The sequence below is a fragment of the Oryzias melastigma genome, linkage group LG17, assembly GCF_002922805.2.
Source record: "Oryzias melastigma strain HK-1 linkage group LG17, ASM292280v2, whole genome shotgun sequence".
Classification (NCBI taxonomy): Eukaryota; Metazoa; Chordata; class Actinopteri; order Beloniformes; family Adrianichthyidae; genus Oryzias; species Oryzias melastigma.
Genome location: NC_050528.1, coordinates 20,576,907 through 20,604,697, shown reverse-complemented (window position 1 = coordinate 20,604,697; position 27,791 = coordinate 20,576,907). Strand labels below are relative to the sequence as shown.

Below are 27,791 nucleotides of genomic sequence, written 5' to 3'. Positions count from 1 at the left end.
TTATTTTGTTAAACTTTATCCCTTATGTTGGTTTATGAGAAAACATGGATTCAGCTTAGTTGACTGCTAAATTGTACAGTGTGGTAACAAGTGGGTGCAGAGTTTCATTATGGCTACCCTCAGCACTAACAATCAGCATACAGTGTTCTGGCTTTGCTACTCTGATTTCCTTGACAACAAACTCTCGACACAATTAAACTTGGTAGCCTGTAGGGTAAAAACGGGCACTGAAGAGGAAAAAAAAGAGGCACCACTTCTTTCCATGTTTTCTGAGGGAGGATTTTCTGACGAATTTGAAAAGTGTGGATTGGAAAACCCAACAGAAACTCCTGAAAGCAGCATGAGGATGACTTAATCGCCCGCTCTTCCCTATACAGCTCGCTATGTGGAATGCAAATTTGTAGCAAGAAGCTCGTTAAGTTAAAAGGTGTGAATGTGTGTGGGAGTGTTTGTGTTTAGCACCAGAAGAAGAAAAACCTACAGTTTTCACCCTGCAAGTTAAAGATTTACCAAAATACGGGAGAGTCTGAATTAATACAGTGAAAATAAATTTAAAAATCTATATGCTAATAAATGTATTATTAAATAATCCATCCTTTGATTTTAAAAGCTTTGATCTGGAGGATTAGCTTGTGAAGCTACAAGCAACAAACAAAAGGCATTCATGGTAAGTTTCAAGACAATTTTTTTAATAAGAGTTTATTTAAAGGCTGAATTTCTAGGAAATTCTGCAAAAATCCAAAAAAAGGTGAAAGGAAAAAAGATGGTTTAGTTTAATTACAGTTTTTTTTTTTACATGCCTGCTCAACTATAACGTGTTTGAAACCCAAACTACAATTTGGTTGCACTACAATTAAACTTTTTTTTTGTTCAAACTTGGGGGTTCATGACTAATTATAATTCCTTCATTAGAAAAAAAATAATGTAATTTAAGAAGGTATCTAAAACAGTATACATTTTAGCTAGAAAGCCTGATATACATTCTTGTCTTTTAAGTTACTTTTACAGACTTGGCTTTTTTGCAGATTCCTTGATTCCCCAATTAAATATCAAAACAGTTTGGTCAAATAGTCAATTTCCTAAAGATCTACTCCAAGAAAAATCATGTTTTTGTTGTTTTTATCATATTCTTGTAGCATTTTGTTGATGATGGAGGACATATAGCAATAAATTAATCTTAAAATTGCAATTCTGAGTATTTCTTTATATAAACTAGGAGCATGAATAAATGTCTTTTGAAAAATATTGTATTTGTTCAGTAGAAAATGTAATGGGAGGGCCCACTTGTATGAAAATTGATTTATACATCTCTTTGTTTCGGTCATCCGAACTGGCATTTGGCTCAAAACTGTATTGATTTTTGTTGCGTCAGCTATGTAAGATTGTAATGTGAGGGGCTGTAAGCTAGTGGGAGAGAATGTAAACAAAGAACTCTCAGCATCAAGAAGGGGAAGGGGAGGCGGCCTTACTCCACATCAGCAGTCCCGCCCACAACTCAGAGGCAAACTTCTAATGAACTTCTTCCCTTCTCCAGAAACTATGTCCAAGAAAACGACAGCTAAAAACATTATCATTATAAAAGAAACACTAGGAACGCTTTAAAAATAGATCAAAAGATGAACAGAGCAGGTCTCTTAAATCAATGATGTGATTAACAGTGATCTTTCACCCAGATTTAAAAAAACATAGATGGGATGTTGTCATATTTTCTTTAAATGCTTTCCCTACAAGAAAGTTTGTTGATATAAATTTGACTCTGATCACTGCTGTGGGATTTAGCTTCATAATTTCACTCTAATGGGACTCAGACAGACAGAAACACATGTACGTCTTTTAGCTTTTTCAAGTTACAATTTGTTCAGAGAAAATAAATCCAAGCCATAAAGAAAAAGCAGAATCTTTTTGGAAACGCTGTAGTTAATGATCCAAATGTCAAAACTTATTTTTGTTGATACAATGAATTCTGTTAATGGTTTTTCATTCAAACTCATAGTTGACAAACTATAGTACAAACTAGCTTAAAATGCAACAATATTGGGATTTTCTTTATTGTGCTTCAATGTGAACGACACAGTTTTGTTTGCTGAGAATTGAGAAAAAATGTTTCTAAATCCATGCCTGTTTTTTTCTCCTTTTTTGCTGCAGAATTGCTTTTAATTGGGCTGAAACCGAAAGCATCTGTGCAACCGAGTGTGAAGTGAATTACGATCAGAGGTCAACGGAAAATTTCAAAAATGACATTTTGAAAATGTCGCTGCCTTCTTTTTCTTCTGTTTATCATTATGGGCTAATATCTCGCTCTGATTTAGGGGTTGCCTCCTCCTCTCTCTTTTTCTTTGGTTCCCCGTTGTTCTTAGTTTCTGGTGAATTAGTTTCTAACTGCACCAGCCTTTGCAAGCCGAGGTGCAACACAACACAGGGAGATTGTGCTGCTGATGATGAGGATGATGATAATGATGCTAAGTCAAGACTGTCACACAGAAAACATAGATTTAACCCTGGCAACATAAAAAATATAAAATTATTGACAGTTAAAACCAAAATGACAAACTTGTATAAGGGAATGTCACATTCAATATTTATCAGTTATTTGAATTCATTCTTAAACCTATTTTAATTCTAGAAATAGTCCACAGAATTTACATGAATTATCTAAAATGTAGCTTACCTTTTTTATCTATTTTTTTAAAACATGTTTACTATATTTTTTAACAAATAATTGCAGATATAAGATCTCACAAATCAACAGTCTGGCCTTGAATTACATTGAAAATGCAGATTTCTGCAACGTAGAAGCCTAGTATTTAAACACATTTTTGACCTTTACAGTGTTAAGTTTAATTGAAAAAAATATTACTGTTTAGTTCCTGTTTCAAAAGGGATTTAGACTTAACCTTAAATGTAAGACGAATAGCTTAATTCTTGTTCAATAATTTGAAAACTAATTAAAAACTGCAGTTTGTGTAAAATGATGTAAAGACAACACTGACCAAAAGAGTTAAAATCAAAAGAATACTCAGTCTTTATTGCTTTAAGTATTAAGTATTATATTATTATTAAGTATTATATTAATATTAGTATATCTTTAATTTGTAGTACTTTTGAAGTTTTATTATTAAAAAGGATTACTCCATAATTAATTATCTGACAATTTAAGGAAAATAAAAAAAATACTCATCAATTATATATCTGCTTTTAATTCTTTTAGTATTCTCTTTAATTATAAAAGGCTACTATTTGGATCTATTCGGCCATATATTTATGTGTTATTATAGCTTTTACTGGCTGGAGTCATAGGAGCTGTTGGTTCTTCATCCTAACAGGACTAAAATACAACTTTTTTTTTTTTTTAAGGTCTTATGAGTTCAAAACCAAGATGGTGCCGGCTAACTACTGAAAAGAAACCTCCATGTTCTAATTGTGTGAATGCATTCAATGCATTCACACTATTGTGTTTCTGTTTCTCTTCCTTATTATTTGTGTCTTCTTCCGTACGTTTTTTGACACGTAAAAACTTTATCACACTTTATGCAACTTACACAATCTTGGTATCAAAACGTTCAGCACGTTAAGGACATTACTGCTTGTACTTTTGGTTTTCGCAAATTTTACAGTTTTCGCGATATTACGCAATTTATGCGAATTTTCAGCCCTATGTTAAGTCAATGGGAAAATTTTAAACTTTTTACTGCACCTTAAAACTTTTACAATATTGGTATCAAAACGTTCAGCACGTTCAGGACATTAATGCACGAACTTTTGGTATTCGTACATTTTACGATTTTCATGCAATTTACGCACATTAACGCAATTTAAGCTTTTAATGCTAGTTAATGCAACTTAAGCACTTTACACACTTTAAGCACTTAATACACGTTACACAATTTAAGCAATTACTGCAAATTTAAGCAATTTACGCAATTTACAACAACCGCATTAGCGCGATAATGCATTCACACATGCATTATCGGAGGTAATGCAATTTTTCTAGTTTCTTCTTCTCTTTCTTTTACTTTTACAAGCTACAAAATGACTTTTTTTAATTGTTGCATAAGCAATAACAACACATTTCAATCTAATACTATTAAATCTTATCTAATCCAACGTATTATAAATAAAATAAAATAAACAAAATGTTTTTTTTTATTATATGTCCTTTTGTTGATTTTGATATAAAGTGTCACAAATGTTAATATAAATGTTAATTTTATTTGAAAAACAGAAAATAATGTCTGTTTTGGTTCTGTTTGCAGTAACAACAAATGCAAAAAACTCTTCTCGTTTGAATGTGTTAGTCAATAACAATTCCTGAAACCACAAAAAAAAATCTGAACATTTTTAACAATGCATACACTATAGATTTGGCAACAAACGTCCTTGTCTTTTTCTTCAACACATTCGATAATAGATGCAGAGTTCCCACTTGAGAAAATAAAATAACACATTCATGGTCATTTAAATTTCATAAAATCATTGAATGGTTGAAGTTCCTGAAACAAACCTGCACACAAATGGTAGTAGTAAGTGTGTTTTTGTGTGTGTGTGTTCTTTGCCGTGTAATGCTGCGCTGCTCACCACGGGTGTTGCTGGAGAGGCGTTTGCGCTGGCTGGTGGAGGTGTTGTGTGGAAGCAGCGTGTTCTGCTGGTGGTTGCTGTCGATGGGGCTCGTGGCGATGATGTTGTCCTTGTATTTGTTCATCAGGGCCAGTTTGGTGTTGTCAGTCACTGCATGCCATTAGGAGATAAACATGAGTAAAACAAAGTGAATGCTTCCACTTCATTCTGCACAAACATGAAGAAAAAACTTTGCTTTTGGCTTGATGTGGGAGCTTTTAATACAAACTGCCACAAAAGACGGTAACACTAAAAAAAAGAATTACTGTAATTTTTGTACTGTAAAGCGCACTTAAAATCCCTAATTTTTTCCAAAAAACCATAGTGCGCCTTATACATGGATCAATTCAGGTTGTGTTTACTGATGTTGAAGAAATTCTGAGAGATACATGGCGCTCTGTCAAAGTGTCTGTTTTTTTAACGAGTTGCAAACAAGGTGGGGTGTTATTGTAAATATGCTAACACGGCTGTCGTGTAACGGGTTAGCACAGTCACAGCCAGGGCCGGACTACCATTAGGCAAATTTAGGCACTTGAATGGGCCTCCCAGCTTACCACTTAAAGTGTTTAAAATTAATTTTCTGCTCATTATTATTCAACACATGCGTTTAAAAATAAAAAGAAATCACTCAAGATCTTTGAAATGACTGAAGACTGATCCTATGAAAGTGTTTTGTCCTCCCCGTCTCTCTGCAGCAATGGAATATTCCAGTCAATAGCAAGTTAGCAAGCAAAGAATTCAGTTTCTCCAGATTTGACGGTTGTTTTGACCAGCGATGTGCAGGGGAGGCAGGTGAAGGCAGTGACTTACCTCCCGTCATAAGATGCATACCCTACTAATAATAAAATAAATGTTTCCACTAACATGTTATATAAATGCAATTTAATTGTTCCTAATCATTTAATTTTTATCCTAAAAAATGCTGTATTTCATGTATTTCCTGTTCAATTTTAGCAGTTGCACGGCAGTTTTTAAATGCTTATCAAACCTTTTGGATTCTTGACATTGAATCTGTCTACTAGTAGACCAATGAGGAAGTTATTGGACTTTTTAACCTAGGTAAGGTTAAAAGAAAAAAAAAAAAAAGATTGTTAGAATCACTGCAGTGGGACCAGTTTTATTGTTCGTCTGCGGCCCAACACTGCTAGAACCGCCCTGGCTGTTTCGTTTACAGAGGAAAAAAGGCCTCCCAAAATTTAGAAAAAAGGCAAGCATTAGGAAATAAAAACTATTTAGACTTAAGGAAAATAAAACACCACTTTTAAGACAGAGAAGTCCTAAATCTAAGATGTCAAGTGATAAATATTAAAATTAAAACAAAGAAATACTAAAAAAGTAAGTTTATATATATATATATATATATATATATATACAAATATATATAAATATATAACTTTTTTTTTCGTGATTCATAGACATCCCTGCTATAAAAGAATTTCAAAAAGGGACAGCAAAGTCAACCCGACCTCCACTGTCTGCACATCGCCCTCTGTTCAAACTGAAGAGCAAATAGAGTCAGAATTTTCATCAAATTTAATTCCTGGTGCCTTTAGGTGGAATCTTTTTTTTTTTTTGTAGAGAATTAATCCCTGCACGTGTCTGTACATCAATTAAGTAAACCAGGATGTGTGAACACAAACAGCTTCCTGCCTTCTTCATCTCTTCAGGTTGTTCCTAATAAGAAAATTAGCATTTAGCTTACAGCAACATTTGGCCTAAATCCTAACTCCCTTCCGTTTTGTTTTTGGTGTGTATTCATTTAAAAAAAAAAGATATATGAGTAAAATTATAGATAATAATTAATTAATGTCCTCAGAAAAACAAAGAAATTTGTAATACGTTTTTATCCTTTTCTATACTTGTTTTTTTTTTACTATTTTTTTGTGGAAGCGGCTGGATTTCTCAGTGGGCTGGGTGTAGGGCTGCCACGCAGGAAACCTGGGTTCAATCCCCTGACCGTGCATGAGCTTAATCTAGATCAGGTACCTAAACAAGATCCTTGACGCTGCCACAAAACTGGGTTCCCCTGTGCCCTTCACATACAGGATAGCATCAGGAAGGGCATCCGGCGTAAAAAAAACTCTCAGTGGGTGTTGCTCCGCTGTGGCAACCCCTAATGGGATATATTTTTTTGCCATTATAAAAATATATATGAATCAAATATCAATAAAAATCAAAGCAGAAAAAAAGTATTTTAATGATAATATAACAATTATGACAATTAATCTATAATAATCTTTAAAAAAAATGTTTTAACAAAAAAGACAAATTTAAAAGGATCTCCTATATTCTTAATAAAAAAAAAAAACATGTATTACTGGTCTTTTTACAAAAAAAAACATTTTGTACAACTGAGGTAGTCCCATCCTTTATATGATTGTAGGCCAGTTATCATTTCATTTTCCAACCCATTTCAATAAATGCGTCTTACTATGGAAAAAAAAAAAACATAATCTATTTGATTATAAAGTACCAGTACATAGAGTTTTTATTTACTTTACTCCTCCTTTTTTGGCTGCTTGTCTGTACTATGACAAGTAAAACTGGAACAAAACCAACCGATTTGGCAGGCTGTCTTCCAACTCTAAACATTTTTAAAACAAGTGGCAAAATAATCCTTTTCTAATGAGATGAGCAAGAGATTGTGCCATTAAACCAAGAATACTTGTGAATAAACACATATTTGAAAGTGCTATTAGAATAAAATATATCTTTTACAGATTAGACTTGAAAAAAATGTGTTAGATTTAAGGTAACTTTCATTTTATAATAATAGAAATGATGAGTTCAGCCATCTTGGATATCAATGTATTAAGGTAAGTAGTAATTATTTTGGTAAACTGATAATGAAAGATTAGATTAATATTATCACAGTGTAATGGAACATTGTTTATGTTGTACATTTGTACATTCCAGTTGTACATTTTTTTTAATTTTTTCCCCAGGTGTTTTTCATATTTATGCTTATGTCCAGATTCCACTGCTGCTTATGAATAATTTCATTCCTGTTGGTTCTTCTCTTATCTCCGACTCAGCAAAGAGGAAAGGGGATTCAGCAACCGCCCCACCCCCTGAGATTGCTGCCCAGAACACTAAAAGAAGAAGACAGGAGCAGCAGAACCTAAATGCACAACTGTTGCCAAGCGAGGGAGGAGTGATGAAAAGCCTGTATTCTTTCTCCACAGAGATTTCCGGGGTGGGTCGCAGTGTGTCCTTGGGCAGTTTGCCCTCCCACCGAGACATAAAAAAGCAAACCCCAAATGTTTTATTGTTTATGTTTGGGGCTGCACTTCTGCAATCTCTCTTTTGTTTTTCAAACAAAGATGGCTTTCAAACTAAAAAGTGTCAATCCAAAAGATTCATAAAGTAAAAGTGAGAAAATGATGAAACTTGGAAACTAGGAGAAGTGAGAGTTGTCGGGTAAAGCTACGTTCACACCAGGTATGTAACACGTGTTTAAGAAAGCGTGTTTAGCCTATGTTGTTCACACTGAACAAGTAGGAAGGGGCTTCTTTGTCTTTTTCTTTTCTACGGCTTACTGGCTTTTGTCCGTCACCTACAGTTGGAAGAGGCTTGATGTGAAATGTCAAAGCAGTGCAAATCTGGCAAATCATTGCGCCAGGCTTTTTCAATCACAGCTCTGTTCCGATCTATGAAAGACATGGTGTCATATCATTCTGGTCTGCTACAAACCAAGATTATTAATTTCTACATGATCAACAATCAAACGGTTGGCACTTCTGTGAATTGAAAGGAAGTCACGACCAAAGCAGTGTCCCTGATTGATCAAAGTGCATCCTTTTAAACTTTTAACGTGCGTTCAATGACCATGTGTGTAGAGACTGAAACAATCATAGAAACGGGCGTATTGACACATTAATGCAAGAGTTTTGAATGCCTGAAAAGTGCATGTGTGTGTGTGTGTGTGTGTGTTTACATAGGCCTTTTATTAAAAGTGGTCACTTGAACACATGTTGTCAAGAGCAGTGTGAACGTAGCTCAACAGCGACAGTCTCTTCTAACAATCCTCTACTTCAGTGGTTCTCAAACTGTTTTTAGGCCACAGACTGTTTTAATGTCAGACAGACCAACTTATGAGAGGCAGAAGGAGTGAGACCTGGTGGCAGAAAAGATGGTGGCTGAAAATCCTTAGCCAGAAGGAAGTCCAAGACCAAAACATCCTTCTCTCCTCTCCCACCGCACATTTTGGGTGAAAAATACTCTTATGTTTTGTTAAAAAAAACGGATACTTTTGTGTGTGTTTTAAGCTTTGAACCATTACCACCTGAGGTGTTTCTGTCAAAACCTACAGTGCTGTTTGACATACTGTAACTCTTTACACGATCAACACAAACTAGATAATTTGCAGAGAAAAGCGATTCTGCACCGATAAACAATACTTTTTACCGATATGATACACATTGCTAATATAAAGTAATATTTTATCAGCGCAAAGCCGCTTTTCTCAAGAAAAGAATAAGCAGATTCATGTTGACCGTGTAGTGAAGCTAACTGCGGGCAAATGTAAAGACATGGTCTGGAGCTAAAGCTTCAATGTAAAAGTCTTAACATTTTTATAAATCTGGACACTTTTGTTAATATCCTTCAATAGAGGGTTTATGCTCTTTTGACACATTTTAAGATAATCCTGAACACTAAAAAAAGTTTTGACAAAAGTGGCAACAACTCTGAAATCTAATGATTTTTTGCTGGCATCTTGTCTGCCACCAGGTCCTCTTGGGCTTTTTAGAATCCAGTGTGTTTATCTTTGAGGGTAAAGTTTATTTTCATCCACAATAAAACAATTTGCATTTGGTTTAAACTTTATTTGTACACTAGAATTTGTAAAAGATTTATAAAAATGTGATTAAATATTTCCCTTAACCTGTAACTGCCAAAGTGGAAGCTACAAAATCAGGCACTAACTTTAGCTTGAAGAATAGGTTGGATGTGGTGAGGAGAATCCAGTCGTTTTCCAAAATAAAACTCCCTTCAGAATCAGATTATAAATTAAGCGGCGAAAAAAGCATTTTTTTCCTTGTGGTATTTCCTCTGTGGCCTGGGACCAAATGTCCAATGGATGAGGGGTTGGGGACCGCTGCTCTACTTGGTAGGTAGTTCCAGTTTTTAGGCTTTTCATTGCATGTTTTCTTTCATCCTTTGCCTATCTGGGCCGCAGGCTTACCTGGAGTAAGGTCCATATTATTCTTGTCGTTACAGCCCTGTAGGGAGTCCAGGGTGCGTGTGACCTGGCTGGCAAACTCCTCTCCACCGTTCATACACTCCCGTTGCAGATGGTGGCGCAGGTCGGTGATGTCGTATTCATACCTGCAAAAATCAATTGGCTTCACACGACTTGTCTCAATTATAGTAAATGTCAGAGTGGTTAATGAAGGAAAACAGATTCCACATGTGATAAGAGTTTATAGTGAGTTGCTAAGCTTTGGTGTTAATATGCCAGACTGGAAGAAAGAAAACATAAAAGGATGATAAATTATCTGTTTTATACAAATAAGATGAAAAGAGTTTGTTTAGTCGGTTGCTTTATATAATCACTATCAAGTGATTTACATAACATTTTAAGTCTTTCTTCCACCCCAAAATCAACCCAAAATCATCTTTTACCCGTCCAATATCGGTGTCTCTCGGATACTTAGGGTGCCACTGGAGTTCGGCCCCTGACCCCGAGAGTTCCTCAAGCTTTCACGGGCCTGACCTCCCATCAGCACCGACGGGATATAGTGGATCTCATTGGCTGCCTCTGCGCTGGCACTCTTCTGAGGCTGAGGGATGCGGCGGCGTTTACACCAGCGCCTGCGAGTATACAGGATCAGGACGAGGCACAGGACCGACAGCAGAAGGGCGATCATTCCGCCCTGAGGGGGGAGGGAGGACAGCGTTTGGAGCAGAGACAGAAAACAGGGTGACAGGAGAAAAAGGAAGGAGAGAAAGAGCACAGAGTCAAAGACAGGAACAGAGTTGTATTCTTTGCCAAGTAGAATTTAGATCAAAGTCAGAGTCTTGATGCCAAAAGTGGAATTTGAAAACAGTTGCTAGTAGAATATGGGAGAATAATGTATCCAGTGCTTGAAGGGACATGATCTACAACGCTATGTCACCTTCAAACTATCTATAAGAAAGTTTAGAATATTTGAATGTTTTTCTGTCACTGTCAGCAATATAAGGATGGAAATCAAATAAAAATAATATTAAAGGTTCAGGTGAAGAATAAATATGTAATGTTTTCCAAGCAACATTTTTTCCAATTTAAGTAGTTGATAAAATGATAACCAGTATGTAGGTAAAAAGCATTTGTTGTCTATGAGGCAATATGACAAATTTTGAAAGATGTAAAAAAAAAAAAAAAGAGAGCAAATGTTGACTCATTGAGCATTTATTTGTTCATTGAAAAAACAAATAATAAAAAAGGCCATGCTTGCAGAATTCACACATTTTCAACTTTTATCCTTTAAAATATATATATATATATATATTTAAATTACTAAATGTTATGTTGTTTGCTTAACTATTTTTTGACATTCTAAATAAACCAAAATGTTTTCTAATTAAATAAAGTTTTTTAAATACTTTAGGCCAAAAAAGTTTACACTTAACAGGCTAATTTATCAGTTTAAAGGGAAGCAAAAACAAACATGCATCATACATATTTATGTACAAATTACAATAATTTAACAAATACTGTTAAAATGAGCAGAATATCTATTTTTAAGGGATGAATTGATCACATATCAGATAATACTGATGTTGGTTTGATGTTAGAAAAATGGGGCAACAGTGGTTCAGGTGGTTGAGCATGTCGGCCAATGATCGAAGGGTCGGTGGTTCAAGCCTTACCCCCTTCAGTCAACAGTTGTTGTGTCCCTGGGCAAGACACTTCACCCTCCCTGCCTCCACTGTGGGTCCACTAGTGTGTGAATGCGTATGAATGTCCTGGTGATGATCAGATCGACCATGGGCGAGTAGTGGCAACCTTGCCTCCATCAGTCTGCCCCAGGGAACCTGTGGCTACATCAGTAGCTTACCATCACCAATTATGAATGAGGAGTGGATAGACACTGTAAGGGCTTTGCACATCTGGAAAAGTGCAATCTATTATTATTATGAAAAAACACCTTTAAAGAGTATCTGAAACTATTTATGTAAGGGTGGCTGTGGTGCACAGGTGTCGAGTGAACCTTGACCACCCAACGTGGTAAAGCATCCCTTAACAAGACACATCACATTGTTCCTGTTGGTTGAGGTTGGCGCCATTCTAAGGCAGCCATTAGTGAGTGAATGCATGTACGTGGGTGAATGGGACTGTGCATTTAAAGTGTTACAAAAGATCTAATTACAGTAAGTAAACACCATGTATCTGTTAATCATGTGATGAGCACTAAACTGAGGAAGAAAAGATCCTTATCAGATCAGGTGTGTGTTTTTTTTTTAAACTTCAGGACTACAACAGCTAAAGAGATAAAGGCAACTTGGGCAATGGTAGTTCTAAGATCCGGAATTTTACAAAAAACACTGAAAAGTATTCAAATATTGCCAGGACAGAAACTAAGCAAAGTTAGTAATGGACAAAACGGCTGTATGACCAGCGAGCTTTTGTCGTTACAAATGTAACAATTTACAGATTAATGGAGGACATGGAGTTGAGGTACGTGTTGCCAAATCATCCATTTCTCATCCATCCATTTTTTAACCCGCTACGTCCCTTTAGGGGTCACAGAGGAGCCTGTCTTGGCTTATCTGTGGGGTACAGACTGGACAGGTCACCAGTTTGTCACAGAGTCTCAAGGATAAAACACTATTTGAAACCTGAAACCTGTTTGGAAAGAGTCCCATTGTTGCATTATAAAAGATATTCAGTGGGCAAATGTGCGATTGATGCCTTAAGTCCAACGGCACAAAAGACCGATTCAAGTTTAAGTGGTGCAGCATGAAAAAATGTTTCCCAGCTACTGAACTGAGCTCACACTTAAGTCCAAGAAAATGTAAAAGAACAAAGTACTTATGATTCAAAACGTTAGTGCCAGCAATGTCATCAAAACAATAGATCACCTTGGAGGTCCTAGTTTTGGATGCTGACCCAGGATACTAGGAGTGACGCTGTGTTTATTGGACATTTTAAACATTCCAGGCATGATCATGCTTGGAGGACATTCAAATAGAAGTGAACATGCAACCCAAATTTCATCAACGAGAAGTGGTACCGTAATAGAACAGCACATTGTAAAGGATCCACAGCCTTATTGCACTTCATGCATTTAACTGTATGTACAGTGATAGAGTAAGACTTGTAAAAGTGAAGGGTTTAAAAATAACCTGCATACTTTGAGACATAGTATACATTTCCTGGTCAGAAAAATCTTGTTTTAAACAAAGATATCAAAGATATATTGAAGCTAAGAAAGTGGTGTCCACCAACCATACTATCAAAACTTTTCTTCATACAGGAAATCTGAAAAGAATTAAAGAAAAATCAACTAGGCTCACAATCAATTGAAATGAAACAGAAGGTATTGCCTTGTTTCTTCAGTTCATGTGTTCCAGGAGACAGTAATACCCCTTGACTGGGTCAGCTAGCATGAACTCCTCCATTCTGCTCTTTTTTTTCTCTGATTTTTAATGACTTATGAAATGCTCCATGGGGTAAAGAGATACGGCAGCGTCTACTCCCACAGAGAGCTCGGGGACTGGCACAAGATTGACAGATGAAGGGCAATGAGGCTGCCCTGAGGACAGGTTAGTAGGGGACAGAGGGAGAGACAAAATCAGACAGAAACTGGAGAGCGCAAAAGCCAGCGTGATGGGAGAGTCAAAGAGGGAGCAAAAAAAAAAAGGCAAAAGCGGAGTCAGAGGATACTGCCAAGAGGCTGGATATGGATCAAAATGAAGGCAAGTCAAAAGTACAGAGCCTGCGGAAACATAAAAGACTACAAGACCAGAGTTTAAAATCTATTCTGCAGTTTGCACGTTCCAAATTATTATGCAAATGATATTTTTCCATGAATTTTCTAAATACTAAATGCAAATGACAGTCAGCATCTTTTTCAAGTCACTAATCCTTAGAGTATATGTTAAATGTTATTGAACAAACCTCCAAAAGATAACAGTATTTTTTTTACCCCCCCCCCAAAAAAGTAAATTAACTGTTCCACATTATCCCTTATTATCCCTCCACATTATCCCCTATTTTAAGGGGTCCAGATGACCCCACTCTGTTATTAATGTGTGATCTCTCCCATGACAAAGGTGGACAGAATTTTATGTCTGTCACAGACACCATTTTAGACAATAAATCCCTGAAAAAGAAGTTCAGCTCGCTGTCTTATGGGGACCAGATGACCCCACTTTTAATGTAAACATGCCAAGGATAGCACAATGGCTATTATGCACAACAGAGTTCAACAACCTTTGACAGATTCTAACGAATTGAAAATGGTCATTTGGTGGATCGGCAGCATTAGGAGGACATATTTACTGAAATCAAAAGCTGTTTCAATCAAAAACATCTTAAATGGTCAAGTTACATTTCAACATAGGAGCCCTTATTTTGTAGCAGCTTCACAATTCTTGCAATTCTTGTGTTTTTCTGCTTGAATTCCATTGCAGATGTCCTGCCGTCATAAATATTTTGCTTGAGGATGCTCTAAGGTTCTCAATAGTTGAGGTCATGAGATGATGGGGGCCACACCATCAGTTTATCTCCTTTTATGCCCATAGCAGCCAATGATGTAGACTTATTACTTGCACCATGATATGGTGCATTGTCATGTATGAAGGTGATTTTTTTTTAATTAAGTAAAGCACAGTTCTACTTTTTGTAACATGGAAGAAAGTGGTCAGTCAGAAACTCCCAAGACTTTTCAAAGGTAATTTCACACCTTCAGGGACCCTAAAAGGGCCGACCAGCTCTCTCTCCATGATACCGGCCCAAACCATGACTTGGCCACCTCCACCTCCTTGCTGCCTTGTTGGGACACGGTGGAAATCCACCAATCATCCAGTACTCCATCCATCTGGACCATCCAGGATTTCCAGGTACTCATCAGTGATGAGTCTTCATGCATGTCTTGGTCCACTGCAGCTGCTTCTGCTTGTGAGTGTTGTTTAGGGGCGGCCAGATAGAAAGTTATGTTTAACTGCAAGCTTCTGGAGGATCCTACACCTTGATGTTGATGGTATTCCAGAAACACAAACAGCTTCAAATATGTGCTTGCTGCTTTGTAATGGTATTTTAGCGGCTGCTCTCTTAATCTGATGTATTTGTCTGTCAGAAACCTTCCTCATTCTGCCTTTATCACCAACTGGTGTGTGCTTTAAATCAACCACAGATCTCTTAATAATACAATGATCATGATTATGTTTTCGTTAAAATTATACAAGGTTTTCATACTTTGTACAAGTCCATCCATCCATCCATCTTCTTGACCGCTTCATCCCTTTCGGGGTCGCGGGGTGCCGGAGCCTATCCCGGCCACTGATGGGCGAAGGCGGGGTACACCCTGGACAGGTCGCCAGTCTGTCGCAGGGCCACTTTGTACAAGTCTTTAAACTATTTCACACTTTACAGCAGAAAAGATCATTTTTTTCACATTCATTCATTTTCATGGCTGCTATGTCCCTTTCGGGGTCGCGGGGTGCCGGAGCCCAACCTGGCTACTAATGGGCGAAGGAAGGGTTTTACCCTGGACAGGTCGCCAGTCTGTCGCACATATTGCTTGAAAATGTTGGTCTGTTTAATAATGTGGAATGTCCTTCTTTAGTAGTTTTTTTTCACTTAATTGAAACTCACCTGGCAAGCTAATGATCACAGGTGTCTGAGAGTGATTCCAGTGATTCTAATATGAGTTTAACTAAAAAACAAATAAGCAAATCTTTTTGACACTTAAATACAATTTGGATAATAATTTGTTACACACTGTATACTATAAAATGTACATTATTTGACATATTCTAATGATAATGTTGAAAAGTTTAAATTACCGCATTTTCCATACTACAAAGTGCACTGGATTAAAAGATGTGCCATCGATAAATGGTCGATGGAAATTATGTCATTTAAAAAGCACACTGAACTATGAGGCACATTACATTAAGCAACACAAAAAAGTCAGAGATTAGTCCATTAGTCAGTCAGATTGTATTAACTGCATTCCGCATAACTCTGGAACACGTTAGCCACTTTGGAAGTGTTAGCTGTGTTAGGATATTGACAATACCTGCAACTCCCAACCTCATTTGTAATCCACAAAAGAAACTGATACTGCTAAAACAAGTGTTACTGTGACTAGGTTAATTTCTAGGTTAATTTCCAGCTGTTAAAAAAAAAAAAAAAAAAAACAGTCCAACATCACTACACAATAGCCATATTAGCATCCTCCCAATAACTCCAACCAAATATTTTGACAGAGCCCATGCGTTCCACTACAAATTACCTCCACGTTAGCAAAAACAACCAGACTTAATCCACATGTAAAGTGCTCCAGATTTTTTTTAAATAGAAAATACAGTACGGGAAAACAGCTTAAAAAAATAATTGAAAAGAAGGGACTAGAAGTGCTGTTTGGATTTTAAGGACAACAGACAAATGTATCGCTTCCTAAGACAATGATAATACTACTACATTAACATGTCAAAAAAATAATAATAATAAAACCTCAAACCTCTGTCCATGTGCAATTTGGAAAATGTCAAAAATACTTCTGTAAATGTTGTAATTCTTATGAAGTTCTAAATCACACAAACAAATAAATATTTATTATTAAATAATATTTAAAAAAAATACATGCAACCTAATTCTTGATTGTAGAAGATGTTACAAAATTCATTTAATAGTTGTTCATCTCTCGGCACATCCCGTCAGGGGTCGCCATAGCAAATCAGCTTTCACTGATTCGCATAGGTTATTTGATGCGGAGTGCAGGGTCTTACCTATGAGGACCCACACTGGATTTAACTCATTGTGACCCCTAGCACGCAAACCCTGGTTTACTGTGTGCCAGTCCTACACCCAACCAACTGAGCCATCCAACTGCTTCTAAAAGCAAATTTAATTAATTGGAAAAAAAATAATGTAAAAAGAATGACTAAAAAATTGTGAAGTGAGAAGCAAAAAAACTTGAAAATGGGATGAGTAATTTGCTTAGAACATCTCTATAATAAAATGTTCTGAATCTGAACAAGATGGGTTTCTGTTGCTCATGTTACTTTACCTTGTGAGTGAAAAAAGGAAACAAAAGAAGTAAGGGTTATTTGCATGAGCTGTTTGCTTAATTTGCAAAGTCAAGGACATTAACAAATGGCATAGTGACATGAGCCACTTGTGCAGTCATTCTGCATTCAAAGTGGCCACATAGAAAACCTGAATTACTTAGTTTGCCATGATTAAATTTTTAGCATTTGAAAGTCAGTAATCACGAGACTCTATTCACACACAAAACTGTAATAAAAACACTGAACATAACAGTTTCTTGTCAAACCCGAAAGGCCATCTCTGTCCACGATGAGTTTGAACTTTAAAGTATTCTTAGAGTCGATAAAAATAACCTATAGAGCTTCTTGTGATTGACCAATTGTGTTATTTAGGACGTTAGAACTGCAACAGCAGCTCAGTCAACATCTTTATGTGGTAATGGCTTTAGACCGTCTGACAAATGATTATTCTAACCAAAATCTAAAACACGCACTTCTAGTAGTGGGGTTATATCCACATTTAATTACATATCCAAATACCTCATGTTTAGTAGAATAGTTGTTGCCTTCTTTTGCACTGCGGCACTTCTGTTCATCATTAACCCTTTAACATCAGAACTTCAGCTCCAACACTGTAAAGTGACGTTGTGCAACACTATGTAAGTATTGGTGCAAAGTCAATATCAGGGGTGTAACCACTGACTGTATAAGTAGGAAATGGACTGACCCTCCCTTCTTGTATTCCGAATAGGAAATACCTGCTGGTTAAAAGGCCAAAGTCCCATAGACTGCCATTGAGAAATATACAGTTATTTCTCAGTCATTTGATTTGTCAGAATAACCATTCTTGCTCTGATAGATTCTTCTTAACACATACTTTCTAATCCAATTTTTTTAAAGATATTTTATCTTTATTGCAAGTTAGTCAAGTTATGAACAGTCCAATCAGATGCCTCAGTAAAAGCATGTGGCTCCTGCTGGCCCCACCTCGAACGTTTGATTGACAACTTCTCCTGTAGTCGCTTTCAGTGGAGGGGGTGTGGCCTTCAAACCAGCTGGAACAAGCTCACTCATGATTGGCGATTGTGGTTGCTCTAAAAACGTGACTCAGACGACTCAGACTTATTGCTGTCGACAGGGCAAACTCAACCACACAGGGGGCCAAAATCCAAAACACACCTTAGGTCGTGGGCTGAACAGGATAAACTTTAATTCAACAAACTAAGAGTTAATTTTTAAAACTTTAAAAACGTAACTTTTTAACATTACTATGAATGAAAACAAGCAGGAACATTATTCCAGAATAAATCAACTTAAACCTTAAATAACTTTCAATATTTTACTTTCCATAAAAATTTATTTTCTCAAAATTTTACAAGTTAGAAATGAGCGCAAGATAACATTTGGCCAATAATAACAATAAAATCATCTGGAGGGCTGGATATAAGGGCCTCGACTTTGACAGATGTGGTGTAACGGATCACAAATCTCACAGTTGGGATCGAGTTATGGTTTTAGGGTCACGATTTGGATCATTTTTTGGATCAGTAAAAAGAAGAAAACAAGATAAAAGCCTAAAATGAATTTTTTGAAAAACTTCAAAACACATATTTGATAAAACATAGTGTATAGCATAAATATACATAAATATGCATACACACATATATGACATCAATTTGGATTACACCCAAAATGCAAATGTTCTCTTGTCCCATCCCCCTAATGTCCAAATTAAATCTTAAATAAAACTGAATTGAAAGTAACTTTGGGAACATTTAAATATTTCAAATATTCATTATTATTCATAGAACATGTGCAGGTGAGGCACTGCCCTGCCTGCTTTTCCTGGTGATTTACGATACCCTTTGCTTGCCATACTGCCATATGTAACAACAATGAAGCTTCAAAAACATGTTAAAACTCAAAAGATAAGTTAACACCAAGAGTTAGTTAAAGCAAAACTGTGCTTACTTGACAGCATCTTAACTCATAAAGAACATCACATTTGTGTAATATCAGAGGACTGATATACCTGTTGAGCTACTTTACATGGCCAAACACTAAGAAGGACACAGAAAGTGCAGCTTTTTAATGCAATAATCAAATTAAAAGCATTTTCACCTGGATAATTATGGCTAGATTTACCGTTTCATTATTGGAAAAGTACGTTAAATGAAGAGTGAAGCTTAGACGTAACATTAGGCTCCTTTATCGTTACATTCATCCTCCGCTAAACTACAGTAAGACGCCAAACGTCAAGTACTTCAAGAGGTTCTCAATCAAATAAGCCTGAGTGACAAATGTAATTTAAACCCATCAACCAACATTAGTGACCACATGCAGAGGGAGCTAATAAAGGCAATTCAGAAAGGGGAAAAAACGGCTTAATGCCAACATTACTTTGAATCAAAGTGGGGACTAAGTGGACTGTGTTCCTTCATATTGGCAATAAAATCGAACCACACATCAAAGCATGGCAGCGATCTAGCACAGTAATCCAATTGCTAATGGATGGGGGTTGGTGTTATAATGGCAGCGGGGCTACATGTGACTTCCACTCCTTTCATGACAACAGAGGACAGGAGACGTGGCCTTTTGTCAGACCGGTAGTGCGAGCACGGCTCTAAAAACTAGACTATCAATCTGTCACTTAATCTATGGACATTAAGAATCAAGAAGGCGGAAAGATCTGGAAAATCTGACAGCTGCAAGATAGCAGGAGGAAGTTTCTGGTTGAGAATATAATAAAGTTTATCTGTGCGGGGGGGCCACTGATTGAATTTGATGTGAGGTCAACGCACTAACAAAGAAAATTTGACAGGTTTCGAATACCGAATCTATGCCTTCATGGATTTCTTATCTCAACAGGTTCTGAATCCAGAACAGAGGTATATGAGTGAATAAAAGGGGGACGAAATGAAGCTGTAGGGAATTTTGAGAGCTGGATTTAAAATATGGAACTGTTAGCTGACATTGGACAACTGTGAAAGTCAAAAGCTCACCTGTCACACAAGGTTTCCTCCACTGGAAATGAGAATTAATGAGAGAGCCGACATATCATCTGATTTAATTCAGCAGGTCTCATAAGAGCTAACACTGAAAAAAAGGACTTAATGCTGAAAATCTAGGAGTGAAAAACTTTTACTATGATTTTTCTTTCTTTAGAACCCAAATTGCAGACAAAAATACTTTACATTTAGGGGGAAAAGTTGCTGGGAACATAATTTTAATTATTTCTCTAGAATCCAGTATCCTCAATTATACAGATATACAGTTAACCGTAATGCCAAAATCTAATTTGGTCATGTTACAAGATAGGAATAGTCCACTAATTTAACAACCTGTATCAGGTGTAAAGTTATCATTTAGCTTAAAGTGTTATTTTTTTTTTGGACCACTGCTTAGTCCTAAATGTCAAGTGGGAAGTGTTGAAGCAATGAAAATCTTGCAAATCTTGATCCAGGCTTTGTGCTTCACAGATTTATTCAGATATATGAAATACTTAGTGGACTATAATCCTGTCTGGGCACAAACTGAAAATATTCATTCATCCTCCATGATCAATATTCAAACGTTTGGCACTTCCATGAATTGAAAGGGACGCCATCCATACTTCACAACCAAGTCCCAGATTGGTCAAAGGTCAACCCAGTTTAACTTTCAACTTCTAACTTTAAATGGAAGCACATTTTGTGGGTAGAGCTCAAAAACAGTCTTCAAAATGTGCTTAGGGGCATGTGAACATGAGAGTTTTAAATTAAGCCCGAATTTATGCGCCTTTACAAAGACTTCTCATTGGAAGTGGTCGCTTGAACGTGCGTTGCCAAGGATGGAGTGAACATAGCTTAAAGTATTTTGGGCCTTCTTTCGGGTAGAAAAGCACTACATAGGTATACAACATTTACCATTTTACTATTTATTTCTACACATCCCAACTCGTCATATATGGATGTATAGTGCAGGCCCCCAACGTGCCATTTTTTGACATCTTGGGTGTCCCCAAGTTGTGTTTTTTTTTTTTTTTTACGTTCTGGCTATCTCTGTTAAATCATGGGTCCCCAACCCTTGGTACACGCCGTACTGTACGTAATACCTGATGCAGTATCGGACGAGGAACGGGTACCGGGTTAGGGTACTAGTACAAATCCGGTCCGCAGCCCAGTACCGGTCCACGTCCCGGGGGTTGGGGATCCAACCCAAAACATGCATTTTTCCCTGTACCAAGCGGCTCTCGGACCGGTACCAGCTCGAGGTGAGGGATCCCTGATTTAATGGGAACAGCCAACATGTCAAAAAACGAGGAGTTGGGGACACCCAAAACGTCATTAAGTTACACGGAGGGGGATTGAATTTATGACGAGTTGGGAGTGAGAATGCGTTGTTTATCTAGGAATTTGGGAATATGTAAAAAATCCTCTTCATCTCTTTACTTCTGACTTCTTTTTTAAGGGCCGCCACATCAAATGATCCACCTCCATCTAACTCTATTATCTGCATCCTCCTTACACACCAACAACCCTCCGGTCCTGCTTGACAACATCTATGAACTTCTTTGTTAGTCTTCCTCTTCCTTGATAGTTTTACCCTCAGCATCCTTATACCACCAAAATCACAGTTCTTCCTCTAAACGTGTCCAAACCATTTCAATATGGCTTCATTGCATTTATCTTGGGGCTGCACGGTGGCGCAGTGGTTAGCGCTCTCGCCTCACAGCGAGAAGGCCCCGGTTCGAATCCCGGCTGGGACCTTTCTGTGTGGAGTTTGCATGTTCTCCCCGTGCATGCGTGGGTTTTCACCGGGGACTCCGGCTTCCTCCCACCGTCCAAAAACATGCTTCATAGGTTGATTGGTGACTCTAAATTGTCCCTAGGTGTGAATGTGTGAGTGACTGGGTGTGTGATTGAGGCCCTGCGACAGACTGGCGACCTGTCCAGGGTGTACCCCGCCTTCGCCCATCAGCAGCCGGGATAGGCTCCGGCACCCCCGCGACCCCGAAAGGGAAGAAGCGGTCAAGAAAATGGATGGATGGATGCATTTATCTTCCAAATATCTGACACAAGCTTGTTCTCTGATGTCTCCATTCCTGATCCTATCCATCCTCGTCACTTCCAAAGAGAACCTCACCATCCTTATCTCTGCTACCTCCAATACTATCACCTGCTTTTTTTCTCAGAGCCACTGTCTCTAAATCAGCAACATGCTGCTTTCACCAGAGTCTTCTACACCTTTTCTTTATTCTTGCTGACACTTTTTTGTCACACATCACACCTAAAACTTTTCTCCAACTGAACCAGTCTCCTTCCCACACTCTCTTTCGCTCTGAACCATCAACTATAAGTCCTTCAAGTTCTGCACCTTCTTCACCTCTGCTCTCTGTAACCTCACTGTGCCTCTCAAGTTCATCTCATTCCCACACAGGAACTCTGTCTTCCTGTAACTGACCTTTATTCCTCTTCTTTCCACAACAAACCTCCACCTCTCTAGATGTTCATCTATCTGCTCTCAGTACAAATCACAATGTCATCTGCAAATATCATGGTCCGTAGAGATTCCTGTCAAACCTCATCTGTCAGTCTAACTGTCAAACAAAAAGCAGCTCAAACCTGAAACCAAAGTCCTGTCTCCACCTTGAACTCCTCTGTCACTGCTAAATAATTCATCTTTATATCCTACACAAAAATAAGTTCAGTTAGCATCCATGTGCTGTTGCACTATATCTGAGGGCTGAGAAAATGGTTTAGCTGTATATGGAGAGAAAATAGACTCACCCCAACTTGTGGGCGTGTAATTCTTGATTTGTGAGTAAATTAGGGTTTGTGCGTGCATATTCTTAATTTGTGAGTGCTTAATTTAGGATTTATGCATAACTTTGAATTTGTACGTGCATGATTCTTGATTTGTGCATAACTTTAGATTTGTGTGTGCATAATTCTTGATTGGCAACTCCTATAATACATTTTGTGCATAAGTAAAAGGATTACAAAATTTAAAAAAATACAAAATACAATTTACACGTGTACAAATTTTAAGATATGTCTCCCAGTGAAGCTGTTATTTACAATCTAAGTTCAAAACAGCTGATAAGAAAACTCTGATGACCCAGCATTCTACTAGTATTTATACGCATTACTCATGGACGAATCAGCGAGACATGAAATAAGTCTCACGACAGATTCCTGCATAACTGAGATTTTGTGTGTGTGAAAGAGGTGATTCGTGCGTAATCTTTTAAGTATGTAATTGGTTTCAAGCTGTTGTAATTTTAATTTGTGTATGTGTAAATTGTATTTTGTATTTTTTTGAATTTCATAATTTTCGTACTTATGCACATAATGTATTATATGAGATACAAATTAAGAATTATGCACGCACAAATTAAGAATACGCATGCACAAATCCAAAGTTACACAAAAATCAAGAATTACACATGCATAAATCGGGCTGATACATATTTCTCTCCATGTTGTTGTATTTTCAACAAAGACAACAACAAACAAGTTGTTCTTTATTGTTGTTGCTTATTAACATATTGTACCCAGCCTTGCTGTTTCTCAAGTATAAAAGTTATTTGAAGTTCTCAGTAAACACTCTTGTGCTGATGGCCGTCTGCACTGACATTAGGGCATATTCATAATTTGTTTCTTAGCTCATTTTGCTCAGTCCATCCTAACAAAAATCTTGTTTTCAATAGAACACAGATTACATATTGTAAATTATCCAGGTTTTTGCACTCTTTTTTTTCCAGCTTGTGCAGTTACTCATGTTACTCATGCATGTCTTTGGTACAAATGCTCCACTGCTTCAAATACCTATGAATCCTAAAGTTTTATCGAATCAAATCCAAAACTCATTTTTATACTTGTTCATGTGTGACTAATTCTTTTGGTATCAGAGAATGAGAAGCAGTGACTCACAGTATTTGACCAAACATCCTGAAAGTAAAACTTTATACTAGAACGCCAAAAATAAAAAAAAAAACTGCGTAGGTGTTCTTCATTACAGCCTGTAAGGTTCAGTCAACACTGGGAAGATGATGACTGCTTGGCTCACATTAGATCAAACCCTTTGTTTTATGAATTTTGAAGGCAGGAGATATCTATACATGCCATGCAGTTTTCCACAGATTCCATCCATCCATCCATCCATCCATCCATTTTCCTGACCGCTTCTTCCCTTTCGGGGTCGCGGGGGTGCCGGAGCCTATTCCGGGTACTGAAGGGCGAAGGCGGGGTACACCCTGGACAGGTCGCCAGTCTGTCGCAGGGCCGCAATCACACACCCATTCACTCTCACAGTCACACCTAGGGGCAATTTAGAGTCACCAATTAACCTATGAAGCATGTTTTTGGACGGTGGGAGGAAGCCGGAGTCCCCGGTGAAAACCCACGCATGCACGGGGAGAACATGCAAACTCCACACAGAAAGGTCCCAGCCGGGAGTCGAACCTGGGTCTTCTCGCTGTGAGGCAAGAGCGCTAACCACTGCGCCACCGTGCAGCCCTTTCCACAGATTCAAAATGAAATATTTTCTCATATACAGGACCAATTCTATCAGTTTAGATTTTTTTCCATCAAGCAAATCTGAATAAGGTAAATGGTAAATTGTATTTATTTATTCCACTTTGACTTGTTCTAACCTTTGTATTAATGATCAAAAGCGTTACACTTATTATCTTGTTAAATAAGAATAATTGATTTCATCAATAAAATATAAGCAAGCGGGCATTGCACCCATTTAAATATTTTCTAAACTAAACTACAGTAAAAGAAAAAGTCTAAATTTAGCATTTAGCTGTTTTTTTGCTATTTAATAAAAGAAAAAATAATATAGGTAGAACAAAAAGGTCAGAAGGCCGATATTTAAACATATTTGTTTAAGTTTAAATTAATTGATCCTACCCATTGTTATAAAAAATACACATCATCCTGATTTTATTAAATGCTAATAATTTAACAATTAAATTTAAACAGTCTACAAAAAAATGTACCAATATTTAATGCTTAACAGATATCTAACAGATGGGAAAAGTGTTGCCTTTTTAATAATTGGATTCTTTGTGTTCATTGGGAAGCTTGCAACAGAGACTGAGAAGTATTACAAAGAAGCCAGCATTGGACTGTTTGCTGTTCTCCATCCCATAGGGGAACGATGGATTAGCTTGCCTCATTCGATAGGCTTTTCAAAAACTTGCCATTCTGTGATGCTGAAAGTTGGGGTTTGGCAGGAGCCGCTGCTTTAACCGTGGTGAAAGCAGGATTTACACAGCCATCATTGCCATGGTTGTTGGAGAAAAGACCTGATGCTCACATCCTACAAGCAATGGAGTGTCACTGTGCCACAACACATGGACATAAGGGGGAAAAAACTCCAGAGAAACTTTAAATATGTTATTTTCATAAACTGGATCAAATGTCATCAAATTAGGTTTCTGCAGTTTAAACGAAGCATAATAAGGCTGGGTTGATAAAACTGATTAATCGATTTGAACCAATCTAAGCTTAATAGATCAATAATCGATGCATAATAATAGAGATCAATGTAGCAAATAAAGCTTAGGTCAGTAACCAATTGTGGTCTAAAACACAATTTATTGCTTATTCTTTGCTTATTCTTCTTGATAAAAGTTAACTGCTATAGCGTGGTTGCCACCTAGTACCCAAACTGAAACACCCTTCAGGAGAAGCAGAATAATGTTTACAATTTTAATGATCTGAACATTTTTGTTAGAGCTTCTCTATGTGAGAAAGCATGTATGCTGTTAACAATCTCATCATGAACTGTGTCAGGTTAATATAAATATATTCAAAACATATAGTAGATTATTAATATATTTCTAAACAAATGTGTCTAAATGTGTAAACTCAAAATGTAATTGAACTGAATAGATTGAGTGGATAGAAAAAAATCAAAAGAAATTAGAATTGAATAAATCCAGGTGAATCGAATCAAATCTGAAAATTATTATCAATAGCCAGCCCTGAAGCACAACAAGGAGATGATATAAAAATATAGAATAAGCCGCTCCTTTAAAAGTGTATTTGTGCAAAGAAATGACAAAAAACAAGGCAATTTACAAGCTCTTGGAACACCTAAGAGACAACAAAGGTAACGCAACAAGTAAAATAATCAGAACTGAGAGTAGAAAGTGCGTCAGGATATTATGTACACTTGTGTTTCCTGTCATGTCGGTGGATTTATCTATTTTTTCTTCTCAAATAACCTTTCTGATTTGAAAGTCCCTCTCCATCTGTCATCACAGCTTTAGCAGGATTACTATCTTAGGCTGGGCTGCTCGTCATCACGTTTTTTTCCAGATAAGCTTTCTTCTTTGTTTGCTCTTACTTCAGCCAACATAAAGCAGACTAAAACATAAGTGAAGCCTGGCATCTGCTGTCATCAACATCAAACACCGTACGTGTCTGACAGACGAGGCTGATTCTCACGCTCGGGGTTGAGTGGGGACAGTGAGGGTTTGGTTGTTTTTTCCCCCTCTCACACTTGTGATCTAAAGAAAAGGAGACTCTCGGGGGCTTTGGCACAGCTGAGGCCAAATATGTCCATCCTGCCAAAATGTACACCATAAAGGGAGAAAAAAGGGATGCCAGCATGTATAAAGCTGCAAACTAAAGCATATTTTGAAACTTTTTGTAATATATCAACCTTTTATTTTTACAACTTACATCATTATGTTGCAAAATAACTTTTTATTGCCAGCTGGGAAAAAAAAACAATTGATTTCAAAAAGACTCACAAGGGAAAAAGCTAAAAAATCTAACCCTTGAGCGTGAAAATATTAGGCAATCATGTCATGAAATTGGATCGGTTTGGTTTGGACGCCTGTATACTGAATCTGCTGATTGGATTGATCCATTGAGGCCCTGTAGCAATACAACAACTGATTAAAAATTGGGAAATTAAAAAGCAAGTGAGTACAGCAACGATACAGCTGAGCTCAAGAGCTTTCCACAAATAAACCGATGGAGACGGAGGGTATGATCCTGTGTAAAACGTAAAGTGCTTTTTTGTAATTTCGTCTGAGTTTGGGGACTTATTTTGTAGCCGCCTGGGTCTGTTCAGTTAAAGCTGAAAGTTTGAACTGCCGGTGTCTCACCTGGTGTTGCTACAGCCATACACAAGGTTAGTCATCTATTATGGATGACCAGCTGCAGCCAGAGGAGGACACCATGGTCACCTTGTTTGTGTGACTCCAAGGGGACAAGCTTTGAAGCCTCTATGAGGGAAGCTACAACTTTAGGAAACTGAACTTCAAAAACACAGTGGCTAAGCAAAAGACAATAGATCTTCAGTTTTTATTCTTTTTTGAGAAAAAAAATGTTAGAGAACACTTCAGGAAAAAGTGTTCAAGGAATTTTCAAATGTGCAACAGAGAATGACTGTTTTCTGGTCAGTCTAGTCACACATTTCAATGAAAGCACAAATACTGTACATCAGTGCAGGTCTGTAAAAAAGAGAAACAGAGCATTCATTCCAGAACATGTCCCATTTACTCAGTAAAAACCAGCCTTTAGTCCAAACAATCAAAAACACTTCCTGCTGGAATCCGATTCCAACTGTAGTTTGGTCAGTTCACCGGTTAGCCACTGGGGAGCTTGCTTTACAAGTAATTTATTTAAAAAAGTGAAATTTTAAAAAGTCAAGAGGTTAAACTGAAAAAATGCATACGTTTAAGTAAGGGAGAAGTAGGCGGGATGCCCTGCACAAAAGACTTGTTAGTGATGTTCAAGTGATGAGTGTACCTGCTGTGCAAAATCAGGAAATCAGATATCCTTCGGGCCTCCTGCGGGAATGCAGCAATTGCGCAAACTCAATAAAGACCTAGAGTGCAGACCTTGCTAACGACTAGAGTGTGGCGTAAGGGCCCTGTGCGACAGCATCACCTGTACGTCATGTGCAACTTAGATTAGTTACAGATATTACGCAAATATCAAACGCACCACAATCACATTTTCATG

At 37.3% G+C, this 27,791-nt stretch overlaps 1 protein-coding gene across 6 annotated transcripts in view; it reads right to left on the bottom strand.

The window, feature by feature from the left end:
- Positions 1-27,791, bottom strand: part of astn1 (astrotactin 1) — a 373,519-nt gene that overhangs the window by 269,437 nt on the left and 76,291 nt on the right. For all 6 annotated transcript variants that reach the window (XM_024273426.2, XM_024273427.2, XM_024273428.2 and 3 more), the window contains exons 3-5: positions 10,240-10,490; positions 9,800-9,942; positions 4,576-4,725 (exon numbers count right to left, since the gene is read on the bottom strand). In XM_024273426.2, the coding sequence (XP_024129194.1) occupies positions 4,576-4,725; positions 9,800-9,942; positions 10,240-10,490 (544 nt within the window). The remainder of the gene's footprint in view (positions 1-4,575; positions 4,726-9,799; positions 9,943-10,239; positions 10,491-27,791) is intronic.